General features: G+C 42.9%; 1 protein-coding gene across 4 annotated transcripts in view; it reads left to right on the plus strand.

The window, feature by feature from the left end:
- Nucleotides 1-4139: 4139 nt before the first annotated feature.
- Nucleotides 4140-23723, plus strand: part of cacnb2a (calcium channel, voltage-dependent, beta 2a) — an 86349-nt gene continuing 66765 nt past the window's right edge. For all 4 annotated transcript variants that reach the window (XR_010804137.1, XM_066680331.1, XM_066680333.1 and 1 more), the window contains exons 1-2: nucleotides 4140-4485; nucleotides 6207-6299. Coding sequence is in view for 3 of the 4 variants with exons in the window: in XM_066680331.1 (XP_066536428.1) it covers nucleotides 4405-4485; nucleotides 6207-6299 (174 nt within the window). In the remaining variant the exon portion in view is untranslated. The remainder of the gene's footprint in view (nucleotides 4486-6206; nucleotides 6300-23723) is intronic.

Genomic DNA, 23723 nt, shown 5'->3' on the forward strand with positions numbered 1-23723 from the left:
ACACCCTGAAGGGGGCGCCAGTCACACATTTACTCACACACTCACATCTAAGGACACTTTTAGTCGCCAATCCACCTACCAATGTGTGTTTTTGGACCATGGGAGGAAACCGGAGCACCCGGAGGAAACCCACGCAGACACAGAGAGAACACACCACACTCCTCACAGACAGTCACCCGGAGGAAACCCACGCAGACACAGGGAGAACACACCACACTCCTCACAGACAGTCACCCGGAGGAAACCCACGCAGACACAGGGAGAACACACCACACTCCTCACAGACAGTCACCCGGAGGAAACCCACGCAGACACAGGGAGAACACACCACACTCCTCACAGACAGTCACCCGGAGGAAACCCACGCAGACACAGGGAGAACACACCACACTCCTCACAGACAGTCACCCGGAGGAAACCCACGCAGACACAGGGAGAACACACCACACTCCTCACAGACAGTCACCCGGAGGAAACCCACGCAGACACAGGGAGAACACACCACACTCCTCACAGACAGTCACCCGGAGGAAACCCACCCAGGCACATGGAGAACACACCAAACTCCTCACAGACCGTCACCCGGAGCGGGACTCAAACTCACAAGCCCCAGGTCGCCCCATTTCAACATTAGCTGATTTAATACAAATATATAACACGAATCACCTATTAAATTATTTAATAAAGGGTTTTATGGCAACAGTGTGTCATCCCACAAGTTTTGTACAGTGCTCCATCACACCAGACAGCACAGCTCCACAGCCCAGTGCAAGGTGGGGTTTAAACCCTTCTAGCACAAGCTTGGCACTGAGCATGGTGAGTATTTTGCAGCTGCTCCAGCGGCCCATTTCATATCTTATTTTTCTAAAGCAACTTAGAATTAAGGAACTTGGTTATTTCAAGTGGTGTCTTCAAACGTTTGGATGTACATTGTAATATGAGGCACCACACCTCACATTTGATGTCAGTTTAAAAGTTACAACAAGCTTAATTACTTTAGAGCAAATGATACCTAATCTATATTATGTGGGGTCTTTTTCTGTGGAGCCGGGTGCTCGTTTTTGTTTTGTTTGATCCGTTCCAGCAGTTATTCCTCCTTTTCTTCTGTGATACATCTTAAGCAAACCTCCAGTTTTCTTTTTCTCATCCTCTGCTGAGTCACCTGGTTCAGCGTGGTGGGATGTCCTCGGAGACCACCCACACTAAGGTCAGGAAAAGGGCAGCAAGAACTTGGAACGGACTAGATGAGTCTACCCTAGACCCAGATGAAGAGATATCAGCAGGAGTGGAATTTATGTGCATAGCTCAAAGAAATACATTGTTTTCAAAATATACTCAATCTACCAAAATTATAGCAGCACAGTTTGCAGTTTTAAATATACATTATTCATTTATTCTTTGTAACCCTTATCCAGTTCAGGGTCGTGGTGGGTCCAGAGCCTACCTGGAATCATTTGGCGCAAGGCGGGAATACACCCTGGAGGGGGCGCCAGTCCTTCACAGGGCAACACACACATTCACTCACACACTCACACCTACGGACACTTTTGAGCACCAAGAGGAAACCCACACAGACACGGGGAGAACACACCACACTCCTCACAGACAGTCCACCGGAGCGGGACTCGAACCCACAACCTCCAGGTCCCCGAGGGTTTCCTCCGGGTGCTCCGGTTTCCTCCCACAGTCCCAAAACACACGATGGTAGGTGGATTGGTGACTCAAAAGTGTCTGTAAGTGTGAACGTGTGAGTGAATGTGTGAGTGTGTGTTGCCCTGTGAAGGACTGGCGCCCCCTCCAGGGTGTATTCCCGCCTTGCGCCCAATGATTCCCAATAGGCTCCGGACCCACCACGACCCTGAACTGGATAAGCGCTTCAGATAATGAATGAATGAATCAATTTGTCTCTTTAACTCTGCAGTGTGTATAACATTGCAGAATACAGTCAAGTTGGTGAGTGAATACATTGGAAAACTTTTTCTTTGTGGTTTGGGCTGTAAAATGACACTTCAGGAGAATGGACAAATCACAGACTTTATATATGTTTATATTGCATATTACACAACATATACCTTTTATGAAATAAGATTGAAATATGAAGTAAAACAAGGTAAATAAAAAAAAAAAGATGAAATGATCGTTCGTGGTTATAGACACTAAACTTCAGATGCAGCAGACACAGCTGAGGTTATAACATGGTGGAAATTTCCTTTAAAGTATAATCACGAGTCTCTGCTCATGTCTTGTTGAAGTGATGAGAGAGAGCTGTAATCACATGCTTTAATGTCTCTTCCTGTCCTCCACTTGAACAATGACAGGAAACCCTTGCCAGCTTCTGAGAGGCTCTGTTTGAAAATGGCATCTGTGCCAGCTTTGTCATCCTAACAGGAAGGTGTGTGTGTGTGTGTGTGTAGGATGTGTGGGAGGCCTATGAGTGTGTTCATAAGCAAAATATAAAAACAAAAACTACATGCGGCATTATTACACAATTATCCTAATAGCACAGTTATTGAGTTCTGATCTCTTTTGGTGTGATTTACTTTTGTCTTAAATTATATTTTTCTACACGTATCATTATTATTATTGCTCTGCAGTCCCGGCACCAGCCAGCAGAGTGAGCACTACACATACATGTGTAGGACTGGAGTTACATGTGTAGAACCCCAGACCCACTCTGACCCTGAACTGGATAAGGCTGTTACAGACAATGAATAAATAAATCAATTCCCTATTACTATTATTAATATCTTATATGACCTTTTACGCTCCGTAACCACAGGTTTTCAGACATTGTTCATTAGCAGTGAATTCAGTTCTGTGACATGATTTGGTCAACATACCACAAGGATCAAACAGCACAGCACAGTTCTCCCCTTGTCTGAACAGAATGGCTGGTTTCAGCGCCTGTTCCTTTAAATGAGAATTTAAGGATGAAAGCTTGTACATTCCCATGTTTTTTTGACTTTTCGTGGCCCTGGGTGAGTTTGTTCTACAGTTTGTGGGTTGTTAGGAACTCCAGATCTACTCATACCAGCACAACACGCTAACACATCCTTACCAGGTCAGTGTCACTGCAGCACTGAGTATGATCCACCACCCAAATAATACCTACTCTGTGGTGGTCCTGACCACTGAAGAAAAGGGTGAATGCAGACAGACAAATGTATGGCAAACAACACTCTATAATTGCAGAATTATGAAGTACAGTACATGTATTGAATTATTCATAATGTGCACTGTTCCACAGCGACATCTGCTGGCGGGGCCTGGCCCCACAGTCCCCTAATATATAGACGGTCCACCATTAGACCACTCAGTTATCGTGTACAAGTTTGAACTTGTTTTCAATGTCCTCAAATTCAATTCAAATGATTCTGAAATATAAAGTAATACAAATATTCCCAACATCTGTGAGAAATACAATGAGTGAGCCCGGTTTAAAATGATAAGGGTGACAATGTTGACGCTATGGTGGATTAAAATTATTTACTAATCTAATTTCTAAAGAATATCAAGAGGAAATAGTTAGGGAAATCTGACTGTGAATGGAAAAGTGCTAAATAGCCGTTTGCCCTCAGTGGGTTGTTTCTGAATTGAACAGCTTTTCACTAAATGCTGTAAAGTCTGTGAGGAATTTGATAGCATTCAGCAACAAGCGTACTAGCATGTTCAGGTACTGGTTTTAAAAATTCACTCCAGTTTATTTCAAATTGAATGGTGTAAGAGCTCTCTAAAGAATATAGTATTACTGCTTCATATTCCAGGGGATTTACCGTTGGTTGACGGTTGGTATTGAACACAGTGTCCTGTTCAGCTCATGTGTGGCTGTTTCAGGGAGTCCCATTTTATTTAACTTTTCTATGGATACTATCCAAGCTGGGTGTCCCCTTTCGGTGGACCTTCAAAGCTGGATTCACAGAGTGTAAAAGTTGACTACAAATATTTGGACACAAAGCCCGAATACTTTGAGTATTCGTTATGATTTCCACGTATTTTTAAAGTGGAAACTCGCTCACAGAAGCTACAATATGCAAATGTGTTGACCGTTACACGGTTGACTGTGCATCTGCAGAACGCGGGAAAGAGGAGGAGGAGGAGGTTCAGGAGGTGAGTGCGACAGAGAATGAGAGAGTGAGTGAGTCAACGAGCTATAAATCCTTAAAAAGAACCAAAATCCTCCTGCTGTTTCACTCCAAACTCTGTTTTCCTGCTGAAAGCGCCGTTTATCGTGATTGGGTGAAAACCGACCGGAGTTTTCAGGCTGCTCATTTCAGCTAGAAACTTTACGTCTGTGTCTACACTTTCTGAGGGAACTGAAGACTGTCGCGGCGACTTCGCCTCATTAGTACTGCTCAGAAACATCTCTTGAGCTCCGTACTTTAACATTTGGTCCTTTTCTGTCCAATGGTTGTGAGCAGTATGCCCAAAACGCCCTCAAACTCCGTGGAGAAACACCTGGACGTCCTGGAGACCCCCGTGGTGCAGGTAAGCTTCCAGAATGTTCTTCAGGCTGTACCGGCTTCACCTATCACTTACTCAATCTGAGGTAAATGTGTACTCCGTTGATGTCGCCTAGGGTTAGAAGTATTTAGCCAGCAATGAGAAAGCTTCTTCTATTTATGACTTAGTCACTTCAAGGGAATGACAGTGAAATCTTTTAAAGACTTTCTCAGGCATAAATTGAGTCTTTAACTCTCTTTGTGTGTCACTGTGGGGGTGTTTATATGCTAGAATATGTATCAGGGGTGAAATAAACTGTCAAACCATGGCTGAGCATTTCCACTTTCAACCTGCTGTGTTCCAAAGACAGTCTCAAATGGGTGGGTTGTAACAAGTGTTTTTGACGTCACAAACCTAAGGGAGCAGTTCCATCATTTTGCAGGGAGGGAGATAAAGGAGTGGGTACTATTGGGGACTGTAGATTTGGGTGTAGTGAGGTGTAGTGAAAGCGAAGTGTAGAGTCACATAAAGGCAGCGATATTTTTCATCAGTTTAACGATTGAACTCGATTTAATATGTATTTCAGATGAAAATATGTGAGTTTTAGTGGTTTAATTGCTCCGTACATTTGAGATATAAACTTTTTAGTGGCAAAATATCATTTAATGGACTACTACTACATGACAATTTTAATATTTACTTTTTACAGCAGTGTATTGATAGAGCGATCAGTGTGATCTCTGTTCAGATGAAGACAACCCAGGCAAGTCATTCATTTGAAATGAGTTTAGTTTACAGCAGAAAAAACAATGAAATGTGAATACATCAGAACTGGGATTGACTCTCTCTCTCTCTCTCTCTCTCTCTCTCTCTCTCTCTCTCTCTCTCTCTCTCTCTCTCTTAATGCCATCTGTTTCTCCCCCCTTCTATTTTTGTCTCTGTCTCTATCATTCTTTCCCCCTCCCACTGTCTCCGTCTCTCAAATTTTCTTTAACCTCCGCTTTTCTATTTTTTTCTCTCACTTTCTCTTCTTTTTTTTGTCACTGCCTCTTTTTTGCCTGTTTCTCCACCTTCTATATATCTCTTTATGTCTCTCTTCTCAGTCTTTTTTCTCGTCTCTGATATTCCCCTCTGTCTCGTCCTGTCACTCTCTTTGTCTCCTGCTGTTGTTTCTTCTCTGCTTTATATTTTCTGTCTTGTTGGTCTGTTTCTCTTTTTCTTCTCCCCCTCTCTGACTTTCATTCACTCATTTCCTATTTTTTCATCTGTCTCTCCTTTTTTTTCTCATTTTTCCTTTCTCTCTCTCACTCTTTTCGTGTTCTCTCTCCTCTCTTTCTGTCTGAACTTTTGTTCCGGAGTGGACAGTGCTAAAATAAACATTATCCACTTCGGCTGGCTGGTCTCTTAGTTACAGACAGACTGGCAGCCTTCACGACCGTGCTTTACATGGCCTAAGGGAATGAGCAGTTAGAAAAGAAAAGACATTAGCGATCTGGAATGTTTTGCAGTTGCCATTGGTGACATGTACGTTGGTTCAGTCTGTATTTGAGTTATAGTATGATCCCTCAAAGCTGTCCAGTCTGGCCTGGATACTATGTGCCATGCTTGACAGAGCTGTGCGTACGGGAGAGAGAAAGATGCATCTAACGTCAGCAGTCTGCATTCACAAACAAAAAACAACAACAACAACAACAACAATGCAGCTCCTGGTCTGAGTCAGTTTCTGATTACAGTGCTGTTTTCCTGTTTTTCTCACCTGTCTGCAGCCTCATGGAAGAAAAATGAGAAGAAAAGGGCGGTTTAAAGGCTCTGATGGAAGTACATCTTCAGATACAACAAACAACAGCTTTGTGCGCCAGGTGAGATGATCTCAAACACTGAGTGAACACAGTTTTGCAGGTTGAAGACCTAATCAGCTTAACCGACATTCTCCCTAGTTTCACACAATGGTACTTAACTAGCTAACACTTGTTCTCTTCAAATGTGAAACAAGCCACTGCTTCTTTTCAAACCCCTGCTAACACCTTGCCACTGGAAGAGCGCTAACTGACCTGGGCTGGGTTTTCCAGAAGCATCGTAGAGCAAAGAATGTTCATAAGTGATAGAGTGAGCATCACCCTAAACACGTTCTCTCCCTGTCAGGATGGTCTTAACACTAAAATGTTTTTGGGAAACTGAGCCCAGGTGTGTTATGCAATACAACAGACACAGATGAGAATATAATATAATCATTTGAAGACAAAATCTGTGATGAAATGTTTTGCACTTTTTCATCAATGAATAAGAATGAAATGAATGAAATCTGATTTGAAAATGGAAAATCTTTACGAAATATAAGCAAAAAAAATGCTCCGTCTATTCGCCGATGTCACGAGGATGGCGCTCCAAAAAATGATTCTTTGGGAGATGACTCCTCTTTACTATTGAAGTTTACTTTGACTTAGCGGCAGACAGTGTGTGCCATGTTTAAAATGATTTCACATTGAGGTTCGCAGTCGTCTGAGCAGCAGCACCGAACAGAGAGCTTCTCTTTAAAATAAGCATAAATTATCATGACTTAGAACATCTGGGAGTCACCCATATCACCTGGTGGAGTCAACTCAGTCGTGGTTTGCAAGCCCCAAAAACAACAAAAAAGCACCACACTTTAAATGTTTAAATGTTATTATTATAGTATGTTAATGTTAACAAGTTTTAATGTAACACATCTGTTGTTTATGTCTAAGTAATAAATAATACCTCTCAAATAGTAACATTTAAAAAAAAAATACATGACTTAAAACTGGCTGTTTTTTAAGCTTTAATTTACTAAAACTGTCTGTGAGGAGTGTGGGGGTTCTCCCTGTGTCCGCGTGGGTTTCCTCCGGATGACTGTCTGTGAGGAGTGTGGGGTGTTCTCCCTGTGTCTGCGTGGGTTTCCTCCGGATGACTGTCTGTGAGGAGTGTGGGGTGTTCTCCCTGTGTCCGTGTGGGTTTCCTCCGGATGACTGTCTGTGAGGAGTGTGGGGTGTTCTCCCTGTGTCTGTGTGGGTTTCCTCCATGTGACTGTCTCTGAGGAGTGTGGGGGTTCTCCCTGTGTCTGCGTGGGTTTCCTCCGGGTGACTGTCTGTGAGGAGTGTGGTGTGTTCTCACCGTGTCCGTGTGGGTTTCCTCCAGGGGTGCTTCGGTTTCCTCCCACAGTCCAATAAACACACGTTGGTAGGTGGATTGGCGACTCGGGTGTGTCAGTGGGTGTGAGTGAATGTGTATGTGTGTCTGTGGACACCCCTCCAGGGTGTATTCCTGCCTTGCGCCCAGTGATTCCAGGTGGGCTCTGGACCCGCCGCGGCCCTGAACTGGATAGGTGGTTGCGGGTAATGAATGAATGAATGAGACTGAAACTTTTACATATTTTAGTCGGAAGGCTAAGACTAAACCAGATCAAAATCAGTTTTTACATTTATGCTTAAAGATTAATGCTAAGTGATTGGGGACACAGGTCTGCACTCCCCTGGGACTCACGGGTCCCGTTACAATATTTTGTGGCACAAGAATAAATTTAATTGTCATTCAAAGACTGATGTTTTTTCACCCCTCAGTCCATTTAGGTCAAAAGTACTACAGAATAAGAAGATTATTGTTTGTGAAATATGTGGGACTGCACGGGCAGGAGCATTTGTTAACATCCAAGCTGCGGGCGGGTTTGGGACAAAACCTAGTCGGAGCGAGATTTAAAAATCAGTCCCAAGCAGACCTTTTATTAGGGCACTCTTATTACTCCCAGTCCCACCCTGTCCATGTAGCTATCACAGACTACACCTAGTCAGGTTTTAAAAGAATGATACGCCTAATTCTCAGTCGGCCTAATGAGAGATTAGCACATGAAAATCAAAATAACTACATTTTGACTGGGTTTTCGTTTTAAAATGAAAGTTATTTTGAATTCCTGCAGTTATTTGCAATACAGTGAATACACTATTGCCCTGTTGCCATAGTTCCAGTATAACGTTATTGTCATTTCACATTTGCTTAGTGCTGACTGTCTGCAACAACAATTAAATCTGGGACTTGAAGGTTAGCAAAACCAAAGTTCTTTATTGGGCTGTTTGTGTAGTTGGTGTAGAGTATTGGGAAACACTGCTGGTTTTCAAACAGCAGGATTAGATTCCCAGCTTCAACAGGAACACCACGCTGTGTCCTTGGGCATGACTTCTATGGAAGTTGTACTGAATAAAACCATAAATATTAACACGGTCTACAAATGTTCTATAAAACTTGTCAAACCTTGTAACAGCTGCTGTGAAGGAAGGTGTTAGTGGGAAGAGCATGAAGAGGGCACTTTTTTTAGTGCTGAATTAATGCAGATTCTTACAAACATATGATAATCGAGTTGATTCAGGGCTTGAAGTGACGACGGAAATGATAAACATTAACTCAGGCTCTCTGAGATTTCCCAAATGAACATCTGCGTGTGGTTTGACATCTGCTTACTTGTTCATTTTGATTTAATAAGTGTATTTTTAAGTGAGATTTTAATTATATCATTATTATAGTTTTACATTACTTGAACTACTTTGGTTATATTCTCTCTCTCTCTCTCTCCCTCTCTCTCTCTCTCTCTCTCTCTCTCTCTCCCCCTCTCTGTCTCTCTCTCTCTCTCTCTCTCTCTCTATCTCTCTCTCTCTCTCTCTCTCTCTCTCTCTTTTCGGTCTGTGAATGTGTCAGTGTGCAGTGATGATGATTCAGTGTGGGCGATCAAGCTGCTTTTCAAACTCCTACCTGCTGTTACATAAGCCCAGTAGAAGCTTTGGATGATAGTTGGGTTGTGCTCGTCAGGTCATAAGTGAAAGTTACTCACAAATTCACACACACACAAACAGTTTCTGACTGGCGCTGAACAGAAAAGTGTCAGAGGAGGTGATGGATGTTTTCCTCTGAGAGTGTGTGGAGTATGAGTGTGAATGTTTGTATGCCAGCTACAGTAGGAACACAATGTTTATGATCTGAAAGGCGTCTGGTCTTTGTTGCTTTGACCTGCTGCTCCACTCCTCTCCTCAAGACAAACCTCCACCGACATGCTTCTGCCTTTTTAGGAACAGGGACACACACACACACACACACAGACAGACTCTTACAAACCACCACACAGTAAAGAGATGGATACAAGCGGGTTTCCTACCATTCTTCATCTTGCTCTCAACTTTGTGTTTGTAGTTGGGCAGTATGACAGTTTGTTATTTGCATTTGTGAGAAATTAAGCCATGCTTCCCTGCGCACACCACAAGTATAGCCAAAACTTTGTGGACACCTGCTCATCCAATATTTCTTAATCCTGAAGTCTATTGGGAGCTTGTCCCCCCATTGCTGCAGGAACAGGTTCTGGGAAAACTCTTCTGGGAAGGTTTTACATGAGACGTTGGAACTGACTGTTTTGAGGCTGATGCTGGGTGATTAATTGTGGTCAAATTCTCTTCTACACAGTTCTTGACACTGAGTGTGGTGAATGTTAAAGGCAACATTCACTATTCTAGTTAAAAACCACTTTTATAAAATTCTGAGTATGTCCTCTCCAGTCTGGTTGCATGCTGGGAACAGTTCTAATGGGTTTATGAAACACCAGCATCAGTAAATGTCTAAAAAAAATTTAAGAACAAATGGCACAGTCCAATATGCTAGTCCATCTCTGTCTCTCTCTCTCTGCACTTGGTGGAGAAAAGGCAACTGTAGTTATTTATACAACTGATAGACTTTCAGCTAGTTTTGCACTGACACTGACACTTAAACACAGCATCAGTATCGGCTACAGAGAGCACCGATACCATAGGTGTGTTTGAAATGGCCCACTACTCACTATTCTCTACATGTAGTACACAGGGCACTTTTCAGGACACACGCCATGAAGCAGATACTGACGCACATGCATGCGTCTAAATGCAGTCAGAGCAGATTGTAAACAGACTGGGTATTTCGCACTTGATTTTTGTTGATTTTAACACAATACACCACCTCAAACTTCCCAAACAAACACACAGCATCTGAGTCTGACCTATTTTTTGTAGTATTTTGTGAAGTTCTTTTCACATTCCATCACAGCTGTCAATACAACGTACACTTACATAGGAAAAAAAATCCGGTCTCTGTGGGTGCCCCCTGGCTCTGTGAAAGCGATACCAAACAAATGAAATGGACCACCCAACGTTCAACCAATTAGGACAAGGAGGTGAATCTACTTTTCTGTCAATCACATTTGCATATCAGCATCGTGGAGTGTGGGACTCGTAACCTAGACAACTGATCAAGTATTCAAAGCCATGTCAACAAACATTAAAAAATATAGATTTATGGCCATATGGCCTTAGGTTTGTGTATTCACACTCTACCCAATCAGTTGGAAGCTTGTTCATCTGCCACCTTTGCTGCAGATACACCAACACTACTAGTGAGATTTGGAACTGATTTTGGATGCTAAGTTCTGGACCATAATGGGTACTTCAACACATCCAAGAGTTGATGGAGGGAGAGTCCTCAGACACTCAATTGAATGTTATTCTACTGTTCCAGTCAGGCTGTATAAACCTCAAGCTAAAGTCCATTAAAGTCCGTGGGTCTATATGTTGAGAACAAACACATACGTGACTCGCCAAAGGACAGGACGAGACTGGGAGAGTGAGATAGAGGGGGGCTCAGTGATTGAAGCAGATTGGTGACTTTCCTACAATATGCAGGATTTTTTTCACCGACAGACCACAGAGCCATGAGACCAACAGCTATAACTGTTGTCTGGAAGTGGCCTCCTGAAATAGCTCCCCTTCCAGTAACATTTCATTTGCTATGAAAAAAGACCCTCTTTTTACATGGTTCTGTCATAACAACCTAGTGACCTTATTGTACCAGAAGTTATTCTCACTCTCTCTCTCTCTCTCTCGCTCTCTTTCTCTCTCGCTCTCTCTCTCGCTCTCTCTCTCTCTCACTGCCTGATAATAGCTCTGACTCAGAATATACCAGAAACAACCACTTCCCTTACTGCTGAGAGCTCAGTTACATGTCAAGTAAACATGCCATCGGACCCAATCGCTTTGGATTTTTCATGAAGTGTTCATGAATTTAAATAGCTTTGTTCTGACTCAGTTGAAGCAATTTAACTATGCTGGAGGTGTCAGCGAGTCAGATGCTAACTTCCAGCCATTAGGGAATGAGTCAGACTCCCATCGTGCCTGTGGGCTTGTGCTTAACCAATCAAAGAACTGGAAGAGTCGTGAGGTGATAAGTAGGGATGTTGATCCATCACACTTTACTCCTGCCTCTGCACTCGGAACCCTGAAGTGTTTGCATGAGAGGGAGCGGGAGATGAAATGATTCTGTTAGATATGTATCCTACTGCATTAGCTGATGTCTTATTATTAAAACTTCTAATTTTATTTTTAATGATTTATAAATGTCTTTGAAAACTGGCAAAATTTTCTCATTCCTGGGCTCATTCAAATGCCTTAAATTTAAAATTAAAGTTTACTAAAGAGACATGGGGCGGCACGGTAGCGCAGAAGGTAGTGTCGCAGTCACACAGCTCCAGGGACCTGTTTGGTGTGTTCTCCCCGTGTCCGCGTGGGTTTCCTCCGGGTGCTCCGGTTTCCTCCCATTGTCCAAAAACACACGTTGGTGGGTGGATTGGTGACTCAAAAGTGTCCGTAGGTGTGAGTGTGTGAGTGAATGTGTGTGTGTGTGTTGCCCTGTGAAGGACTGGCGCCCCCTCCAGGGTGTATTCCCACCTTGCGCCCAATGATTCCAGGTAGGCTCTGGACCCACCGTGACCCTGAACTGGATAAGGGTTACAGATAATGAATGAATAAATGAATAAAGAGACATGTGATTTATTTTGGGATGTTAATAATGGCTATAGCAATAAGGCTTTAGGTTTCTCTGTGTTTGTAGCATTTCTATATATTTTTGGTGATCAAAATAGCAAATAGCAATGGTAATAATTGTGCTTGTTTCAGACAACCAATGGTCTGACTAAAAAAACAACTAGATCAGAGCATTAATCTAACAACATGTCTCACAAGACTATTTTATTTTAGCAATAGCCAGTTTCCAATCTGACTTTCAGATTAAAGATACGTGAGAACTGGAATTGCCACAAAGAGAATTAACTTAAAGGGTACATATTATGAAAAAAAACCCCACACATTTTCAAAGCATGTACACATTAATCTCAAGCTCCTCCCAACCCACAAACTGAAATATAACATGGGGTAAAATTATTTATTCTGATTGTGTGCTGCAAAAAATGTTATGTCAACTGCAGTCACTTTAGAATTGTCCTGCCTCCTCATCTCATCATTAGAGTCTCTCTAATAACACTGATGGACCCACGTTTATGTGAAAACGCAAGGACAAAGTTTAACGGAGCAAAACAAACACAGGAAACAGAGAGAAATACTGATGACAATAAGGAGGATGAAGAAAGAGAACAGACCAAAAATGACAATCTTCTGCTCCTTGCTCTTCACTCCTGGACTCTCGTGCTGAATTGAGCTGTGGCTCATTCTCATTTAAAGGAACAGGAGCTGAAACCAGTTGTTTGGCACAGGGCTGTTTAGACGAGGAGGGAGTGTTGCTGTCACACATTAAGACCCCAGAACTGTGTTCACTTGTGGAAAAGGGGTTGACGTCTGCGAGGTTGAATGTTTGTAAAAACATTTCTGAGAATTTGACGTGTTTCTACTGAGAAATCCTTTTGAACAATGCACTGCTGTTTTACTTTATGGCTGGAGATTTTTATTTTCTTTATGCTAAGAGCATGCATACAAAACAAGTAGAAGTGGCTAAGATAGCATCACATGTCTGATTGTTTTTTATTCTTTGATAAGATTAAGACATGCTTGTTTGTGTACAAAATGCGTGGATGAAAACCTAGCCAATGTCAATGTTTGGTTTAAGCCTCAACATCTCTGGCCCGTACTCAGATAGTTGATTTGTTAGTTCTGTGTTTGAAGAAAAGCAAATCCTAGCTTTGCAAAGTAGCAACAGAGTATTACACTTAGTGCATTTCACAGTGTGATTACAAACTGTATCCAAATGCTTAAACATTAGTTTATGAAGCACAGAAAAAAAGCCCATAGTGGAGATGTAGTGAGCTGTGGTAGTCCTCCTACTGAAGTTAACCGTTTGGGAAATGTTCCGCCTCCATAGCTTAAATGAAGATTTAAATTGGTTTTGCCACATGGTTTGACTGTGTTTGCATTCGCAGTTCAGTGGTCTGTGTGGTCAGGGAGGGCGGAGGGTTTTTTTATTTAAACATTAAGCAGTCAGGACTGAATTGAAAATTGGTGAGTTCGCCCTTGTTGTTCCGGCAGCCATGAGGTAAACTCCGCTGCTGCCAGAGCCCCAGATGTGAAACATTTGTAATATCAGGTAAACACAGGTCAACGGCTGACCTATGAATGTTGGTATCTGTCTCCATATGGACTTTAGACTGTGAGAGAACTCCGAAGGAGTCTTGCACTGCTGACAGCGTTTAGAGTTGGAGGCATGGTTGTGTTTCCCAAAATATTTAATCACAAATACAGGTCTAAAAACAACTGCTAATTGATGGTTATGTTATTAGGCTGTTAGGTCCAGGTAACTATAGCTTAAGCCTGAACACAGCCACAAACTATTCCTAGTTTCCCAAGTCCTTGATTGTTTCTCACTATCAAGAATGCAAAGTATTGACTTTGGAAGGTTCTTTAGAAGTCACCTTGCAAGAGCAAATACATGATGCCAAATTACATCAAACTTACAACACAAATGTGAAATACACTGCAACATTGAAGAGCATTTTTTCTGCCTTGAAATAGATACAATATTATCACTTGTTCCACTGCTCTTCATTTTAGGTTAGCAGCAGAATATGAACTTGGCTGTATTTGGTGTGTATGGTAACCTATGCTCTCAGCAGACCCACGAATGTGATCACAGTCTACCCACACAGATGAGTCATTACTTCCCACTTGCAACTCCTCTGTAGTAAATCCTTCACTAATTGTACAGTGTACTTTCAGAAGTATGCAGTGTACTTCACCAACTCTTACACAGGTGCGTTAGTGAGGTGTGGTAATGCTGTTGGACGATTGGTTCAGCATCACAACCACCGCTGCTGCTCTGCCCAGAAATACTGAATGTCCATCACCTCTCCAGAGTCTGTGCTGCAACAGTTGGTGCTGTTCTAACTTGAAGTGTGAATCCCATTTCTTATTTTTACCCCTACCCTTTGTTCATAAGTGCCATCTACAGAATGGAGATACAACGTGCAGTGATTAAAATGGAACGACTCTTCAGCAGTGCATCAGTCCGCACAGACATCAGAGGAGCACTGCTGGACTTTAGGTAAATTTAGGGCATAATACGCTGTCAGAAGTGTTCAAAAATCTTACATCGCCCACTTCTAACTCTGCTGTGATGTGAAATTAAATTCAGTTTCTAATGCAGCAGCTTTATTTTCAAACCATTCAGTTTCACCTTAAATGTTGCAGTAGTCTCAGGAGCTAGAAAGGAATTGATTAACCATTTAAAGTGGAACTGGAAGTTAACTATCTACCTGCCAAGACATCAGCGTTCTACAGAGGTGGGAGTGAGTGGAAACTCCTTTCACGCGTTGCCATCACACAGTGGATCATACACCGCAGAGTTCTAAGACTGTCAGTAGGGTTTAGAGGAGAACCTGTTTAGAGTACTGTTTAGAGCCCGTCCACCAAAAATATCCAGTTCTCAATAATGTTATCGTCTCCTTCGAAATAGCTAATGGGTGAGGAGATGGCAAAAAGCTTCACTAATTCTTCACACCGTTATTATAACCGATATTATAAGCCATTTAATAGGACACACATACTTAACACGTCTAGGCTAAACCCCCCTACAGAAATATCGCTCCTCTGAGTGATAGGTTAGGTCATATTGTGGAGTGTGGCGTGTTGTTAAGCAGCTGAACTTATCCTTGTACTTGAACCATATGTTCCACCATGAAAAGCCTCCACCAGCTCCTCCATTCTTGAGAAAACCCACAAAAATCCCCTTTTCCCCAGGATATGACAGAATATTCCCGCACATGTCAGTTCAGACAGGATTAAAAAAACATGTCATTTTTACTGCTCCTTTTACAGTAGGTTAAAGGCTCCGAAATCTTTCCTGAAAAGGAAGCACACACTCTAGACAAATGACTGAAATGGGCTATTCGTACAGGATTAAAACTGAGATTCTCATGTAATAAATGTTTACCCCACGTCCACCAGTAGAACTAATCCTGTCCTAATAGGGCTTTAATCTAATAATCTTTCATTCAGTAATGCATCATTTTAGACACTGAAATGTGTTATACACACACACACACACACAAACACACATTTCACAAATCCACACAAATGTGGATACACATGGGAATTTAGGTTCCATCGGCTAATTATAACGTATCAGAAAAGTGCTTTGATTGATGCATGAAGCGACTGTGCTCTGTACAAAAAGAAACATGGAAGGGATCCATGCTCACTTCTGTTGCTATGATATATATTTTGATATATGATATATAAAACTGAGCTTGAAACAGGCAATGTAAACTCTGAGAAGGTTGTGGAAGAGTTCTGTGTCTTTGTCCTGTGTTCAGAAACTGGAAAAGTAGAAGAAAACTCATTCATTCATTATCTGTAACCCTTATCCAGTTCAGGGTCGCGGTGGGTCCAGAGCCTACCTGGAATCATGGGGCGGAAGGTGGGAAGGAAGGGCGCCAGTCCTTCACAGGGCAATACATACACACTCACACCTACGGACACTTTTTGAGTCGCCAATTCACCTACCAACTTGTGTTTTTGGACTGTGGGAGGAAACCGGAGCACCCGGAGGAAACCCACGCGGACACGGGGAGAACACACCACACTCCTCACAGACAGTCACCCGGAGCGGGAATCAAACCCACAACCTCCAGGTCCCTGGAGCTGTGTGACTGCGACACTACCTGCTGCGCCACTGTGCCGCCCTAGAAGAAAACTGTATGGTGTATTATTTCATACTGCAGTAAAGGACCAGAGTAGAATTACCTTCATGAAATCCAGTTGTTAAATAACGGTTCATACACTGAGAAATCAAATTCAGTTTTTAAATCCAGTATGAGATTTAATCAGGAATTTGTCACAGAACATGTTCTGGACTTGACTCATGTCTTATTCCATCTCTTGAGGTTTCTTTCCAAAAAGAACTGTAAAAAATATGAGTACATATGAGCTCTCCAGAGGCTTGTCATGATGATACATGCACAGAGTCTTTTATCTGTGAATTGTGGGGACATCATATAGACTTCCATTCGTTTTGTGTAGATTTAACATAAACATTTCCATAAGTAAAAGTAGCTTAACCCTAACCCTAAGCTTAACCCCTTTGTTAAAACCTGTATTCACCTTAAAATATAATGATTTATTTTTGTTGTGGGACCCACACACACACACACAAACACATGCTCCTGCAAACTTTTGAACAGGCCAGGGATTGGAGCGCTGGAGTGTTGATTTAAGCAGTAGTTCAAAGTGCCTTTCACCTGAGCCTTTTTAGCAGCTAAACATGAAGATGTTTACATAACTAGCATAACTCATTCTCTGCAACCGCACTTCACCTTCTGCTGTTTATAAATGTGAATTGCTCACTTTTTCTATGGCTCCAGGACTGCTCTCTCCTTCCAACACACTGAGGTTTATATAAATATTAGTTAGGGACAGATTGACCAGTCCCTTGTGTATGTGTTAATGGAGATGTTTGAGATTAAAGTAATGAGGCTTTCAGAAAGGGACACTGTTTTATATATAATACGTAAACTGCCATTGTTTTTATATAATACTCTGGCCTGAATTTCTTTATATATTTTTTAGTTACAGATTTATCGCCTTTTTGCTCATATCCTTTTGGATGGAAGCTCTGGTCTTCCAAGTACTGAATATATTTTCCAGCATTTAGGAGAAACCAAAAAATCTAGCTTTTTCATAATAAACTTTTTATCTATTTATCTTTTTATCTATTTATAGCATCATTATGTCCATTTTGTATCTTGACTGTTCACCTTAATGTAAAGAATTGTTTTCTCTCTTTTTTTTTAATCACACATAAGTTTAATGCACTGAAATGAAAGATCTTGGCCAGAACTGAGACTCAAAATATTAATCTGAAACCAAAACCCCAAAAGACATACAAGATACAAAATGTGTGTACTGCTGCCAAAATAGGTTCATGAACATATGTTTTTACACTTGATGGAAAGCTTCCAGTTTTTGGATGTGTCCTCCCAATATGATCCCCTTTGATTTTACTAAGTACAATACGTGGCATTGTGCTATAAAACTGTTATTGTGCTAAATAACAGTTGCTTAATTGTTTAGTCTTCATTCATTCATTATCTAGTTCAGGGTCGCGGTGGGTCCAGAGCCTACCTGGAATCATTGGGTGCAAGGCAGGAATATACCCTGGAGGGGGCGCCAGTCCTTCACAGGGAAACACACGCTCACACATTCACACCTACGGACACTTTTGAGTCACCAATCCATTTACCAACGTGTGTTTTTGGACTGTGGGAAGAAACTGGAGCACCTGGAGGAAACCCACGCAGACACAGGGAGAACACACCACACTCCTCACAGACAGTCACCCGGAGGAAATCCACGCAGACACAGGGAGAACACACCACACTCCTCACAGACAGTCACCCGGAGGAAACCTACGCAGACACAGGGAGAACACACCACACTCCTCACAGACAGTCACCCTGAGGAAACCCACGCAGACACAGGGAGAACACACCACACTCCTCACAGACAGTCACCCGGAGGAAACCCACGCAGACACCCAGGAGCTGTGTGACTGAGACATTACTTGCTGCACCTTCGGAGCCATGAATTAATACTGTCTAAAATTTGTTAGGAAGAGGCATTCAATACTACATTAGAATGAGGCTCTGTGCGTCCATAGACTCAAATGATGGCACTAATATAACTAGAGCGTAGAGAGAGTTTTTGTGAGTTAATAAAGTCTGTTTAAACAACTCTGATTCTTATAAATTGCTGCACTAGCATTTTGTTGATTGGTCTGGCATGGTCCAAATGTCCTTTTGTTGTTTGAGTTATATATTTATACAGGCCTTGTAGACAACTTATCTTGTCTAAATTTGAACAGCTTTGAACTCCTTTTATTTAAAGCTCTTTGCAATCTTCAAATGTAAATAAACAAAAGGCAATCCACACGAACATTCAAATAAATTCTTGATATAAACCCTTTGATGCTGATGAGTGAATATATGAGGGAATGCACTTTCACTGTCCCTTTCTTGCCCCTTCTCTACTTTTCATTGGTGGAAAGGGCTTACGTAAGGCAGCCCATGGCTTTTCTTCGCTGTGCCCATATCAGATCTGGCCCACTGGAGACTCTTATATAAACCCCTGCCAACCAGACACAAGAACACTTCCTCTTTTTTGGGTCCTAGTAAGGAGAGAATGTCCAAAACGAGCGCCTCTGGACATCACCTTTGATCTGGGTGGAATGATAGAATGATAGAAGTAGTCCAGAAGTGTTTTCCTATGTGCACACAGTCCAGATTTTAGAAGCCCATTAACCACTCTCACCTAGGGTTATGGGTAGCTGTACTTTACTAAAGCATACTCATGATTTGTGGCCTTTTAGACATCATTTCATATTTTTCTTCTGTTTTAAATTGGGCTGAATGATTGGGCTCTGATAATGTCAACTAGAATTAAAATGGCAGCTCTTGAGATTTGATACATTTTTAAATTTATCAACTTTATATGGGGGGTGGAACAGTGGTGCAGCAGGTAGTGTCGCAGTCACACAGCTCCAGGGGCCTGGAGGTTGCGGGTTTGATTCCCGCTCCGGGTGACTGTCTGTGAGGAGTGTGGTGTGTTCTCTCTGTGTCTGCGTGGGTTTCCTCCGGGTGACTGTCTGTGAGGAGTGTGGTGTGTTCTCCCCGTGTCCGCGTGGGTTTCCTCCGGGTACTCCGGTTTCCTCCCACAGTCCAAAATCACACGTTGGTAGGTGGATTGGTGACTCGAAAGTGTCCGTAGGTGTGAGTGTGTGAATGTGTGTGTTGCCCTGTGAAGGACTGGCGCCCCCTCCAGGGTGTATTCCCGCCTTGCGCCCAATGATTCCAGGTAGGCTCTGGACCCACCGCGACCCTGAACTGGATAAGGGTTACAGATAATGGATGAACTTTATATGGGCTGCTCTGTTTTGTCCTTGGCTATCTTCAGGTTTGTGAAAATAGGGAATGTATTTAAAAAATCATCATGAAATAACATTTATTACATAGACGTGATCTTATTCCAGCCAAACACCAAAGCAACACTGCACTCTGGTGGCCGAGGTGTGCGCCTGCGAATAATGGAAGCCCTCCCACCTGTCCCACATGCCCTCTACGCTGCTCTGTGACAGTGTTCTCCTGTGCCTTTATGGACGGTGCCTTGTAGCTTACTCACCAGATCATATCTCGTTTGCAAGAGTAGGACAGCACACTTCACCTGAAGCTCCGTGTTTGTGCGTGTGTGTGTTCTGTTTTGGAAACTTGGACATGAAAACGGAAGTGCGAATGTAATCCAACAGAAATCAGGCAAATCAGACCATGTGTCCAAACTAGTTATGAATGTGTGCATGATCTTATTTCTGCCTCAGTGATCTTTCCTGTGTCCCGTTCAGAGAATCATGACACAAAGAGCAAGCAGAGAAGCAGAGGAAAAGAGGCATGAGTATGAAATGGAAAGATAATGAAGAGTCGGATACATAAAGAGCTTATAGCGAAGGAAAGTGACGCAAAGGAGAAAGAGAGAGGGGAGAAAGACAGACGTGTGAAACAGAAAAGCTCCACTGCTGCAGTTTGTCGGTCTGCTGACTTGTCCTTTAGACGCCGTCTGCAGGGACGTGTTATAATGTCCTAGGACTACAGGAGGGGACTGAAATTTGTCAGTGCCGAGCAGTTCGGAGCCAAGCGGTACATGTGTGAGCAGGCAGAATCTGTGAATTGGAGAAGTCTGCCGCAGTTGCAGTCCTCCGACAGAGAGCAGGGCAAGAGAGAGAGAGAGAGAGAGACAATAGGCAGATGGAAAGAGTGAGAGGATAGGGAATGGTGCTTTAAGGAAAAGTGATTGAGGGAACTGGGGCATTCCCCTGGCTGGACTCGGAACAATCGGAGATATCCATAGACATGCTCTGGGATTTTTAGGATGGAAAGCTCATTCTTTTCCTCGCTGACTCATAAAACCGCGCACACCCATAGAGACACAGCATCTGCTAGTGAGTCCAAGATTTCCTGAAGGATTTCCAGATTTTCCTCAAGGATTTCCAGGCTTTCCTCAAGGATTTCCTCGAGACTGCGTACGCGCATGGACACCTTCACTGTAATGTGAACTTGGGGCATGTTGGAGTCGAGGTTGGGGCTTTGATTATTTTTTTAGATGCACTCGAATGTTAAAATCGGCTACAGCAGAAGCAGTATTAAGTTGGTGTGGTGGTCTCTACCGGGCTTTAGTGTGACCTCATGGAGCGTGGGTGAAGCTGATTGGACGACATAAGGAGACTCAGCGGCCCTTCATGCTGTGCTGTGGACGGGGTCATCAGCGCACACATCGCCTCCCTTATGTGAGTCATAACAGGTTGAAACTTTAATATACTGCTATGGTGTGTTGCCTTTTTTGCTGATTCAGACCCATGATGCACTTGACAACAGGAACATGACCCTAAAACAATTCTAAGGAGATTGAATGTGAATTTTCCTTCCCTGTATATAATGAGTTTCATTGGCACGTTGCTGGGCATACCCTATGTGACTGTGTGAGGAGCTCAGTGATTAGGGATGAGCTGTTGAGAAGAGTCGCTGTTGAGAAGAGCCTGTTGATGTGGTTCAGCCATCTGATGAAGATGCCCCCTGGATGCTTCACACTGGAGATCTACCAGGCACGGCCAACTGGAAGGAGGCCCTGGGGTAGACTCAGGAGTGATATCTCCTGAGTGGCCTGGGAAGTCCAATGGATCTTGTGGAAGTAGCAGGGGACAGATGCCTGGGCTTCTGCGACGCTAAAACTGATCAAGTGGAAAGAATACTTATTTTAACTTTTAGCTGTGTCCAACAGTAATCTATGTTGCCATTACCATGATATATAAAAGGCAGCAAGGTGGCACTGTAGTCAGTGTCGCTGCCAACAATCTCCTGGGTCTCAAGTTCCTGGCATCAATCCTCACCTCGGATCACCATCTGTTTAGTGTGTTTTCTCAGTGTCTGCCTGGGTGTCCTCTTAGATTTCCAGCCTTGTTCCACAGTCCTAAAGCTCATGTGTGCAAAAGTGCCCACAGGCGTGAGTGTGTGAGTGACGGTGTACAGGGTTTGTCCAGTGATTCTGAAAAGGCTCTGGGACCACATTGACCTTGATCATGATGAACCAGTTACAGAAGATAAATGAATGAATGAATGAAAGTGATAGTGTTTTTTTGTTTATTTTGTAACCCATGGATTTCCCATATGATGCCAGCCACTGTTTCTTTTCAGACACCTGCTAAAATAATGTAACAGAAGAGCTCAATGCACTCGGAGGAGAATGCTAACCCGTACTGTTCTGTCTTGTTAACCAACACATGCCAACACTCCCAGCAGAGCTTCATCTTAATCTTCTCTGTTTCATGTTTCCCATAAATCGCAAGCTTAAGGAATGACGCTTTACGTTAATAAAATTGTGCCCTGGTCCTTGCACTTTCCACCGTACTTCACTGTGCCTAAACGACTCATGTACAGAACGTATGCCATATTATGGCTAATTGCATGATGTTGTTTGGTAAACATGTTAGAATATCACGATATTGACTTTGTAAAATCATTTTAAAAATGATGACGATATTTTTGTGAACGATATGATGTCACAGCCCTACCTGTAATACAGTGATATTGTGAAAACTCCTCAGGCAGTGGCTCGTCTGTTGCTGAGCAGATTGTGGTGGTCGCTCGCTGGCCTTTTGTAGTTGCAAGGCACTGCCCACGGGATGCTGGGATTGTGCTTCCGCTGCATCTGTGTCGCTGCGGTGCAGCCCGGGTGGCCCCTGTTCTGTGGTGGTCCTGTGGGGTTCTGGTCATTGGGGGCAGGGCAGAGGGGTGCTGGGAGGTGGACAGACTGGTCTGTGGTTCTCAGGCTGTGTGGTGGGAGGTGGTATTGGATGTTATGTCTGTTTGGTGTATACACAGACATTATTATATGCTTAATATAGACACACAATAACATTAAATACTAAATCTTCAACACAGGCTTTTACTTGCCTCAACACATGTACTAAGGAACTAATGCTCCTTCTGTGCTGGATCAAGTGTTTACAGCAAGGAAAACACAAACATGTGTGATTGCAGAATTATAGAGTATAGTATATGCCATAGATCTCATTTGCTGTTAAGCGTAAATATGTAACATAGACCTGTGACACCACTAGAGGTCATCCTCAGCATTTTACCTTATGCACAGTTCAGTTTTTCAAACACACACAGACAGACACACACAACATTTCTCTGATAAATATGAACAACATTCAGGACATTCTGATTTTAAGATAAGTGGATTATACAGAGTCTAGGAAGAGAAAAGGGAGGAAGGAGCGTAATGTGGGGGAATGGAAGACTAAATAATTCCTTGTAGCAGACACAGGATAAGATTTGAAATCGTGTGAGACTTGTGTGTGTTTGCTCTCCTGCGTGTGAGTCCGTTGATGAGACAGAGGCTATATTCCTGACAAAGAGCCACACATGAACATCTGATTGTGTGTGTGCGCAGGCGCACGTGAGTGCACGCTCCTGAGAGGCTTCCGTAATTCTGTGTTGTGGCTGAGTCAAACTGGGGAAAGCCGCTCTACTTTGCAGTGGAATGTGTAGCCCTGAACTTGGCCGGATGTGTCACGCCTTCGTCCTGTCATGTCTGTTGTCCCCGGCCATGTGCTTTTAGCACATGGCTATGTTTTGTTTATGTCCTTGTCTCCGCCTCCTCGTCTGTCATCTGTTAACCCGTCCTTCTCGTTATCTGTCTCAGGTGCGTCTCGTCAGTGTCTTGTATTTAAGTCCCCTTCCTACACTTCCTGTTGGTTGGTCATTGTTCTATTGTTCCGTGTATCCAGTCAAGTCTGTCGTGTTCGTTAGTCTCTCCGTTGTTAGTTTTCACGTTGTCGCTGTATTTCCTTTGTCGTTTCGTTCTTTAGTCTGTCTGTCCCGTTTGCCCTGATTTGCTCCTCGTGTCCCGTTTAACCTGTTAGGCTCCCTGTTTGTT

The sequence above is a fragment of the Hoplias malabaricus genome, chromosome 9 (assembly GCF_029633855.1).
Source record: "Hoplias malabaricus isolate fHopMal1 chromosome 9, fHopMal1.hap1, whole genome shotgun sequence".
NCBI lineage: Eukaryota > Metazoa > Chordata > Actinopteri > Characiformes > Erythrinidae > Hoplias > Hoplias malabaricus.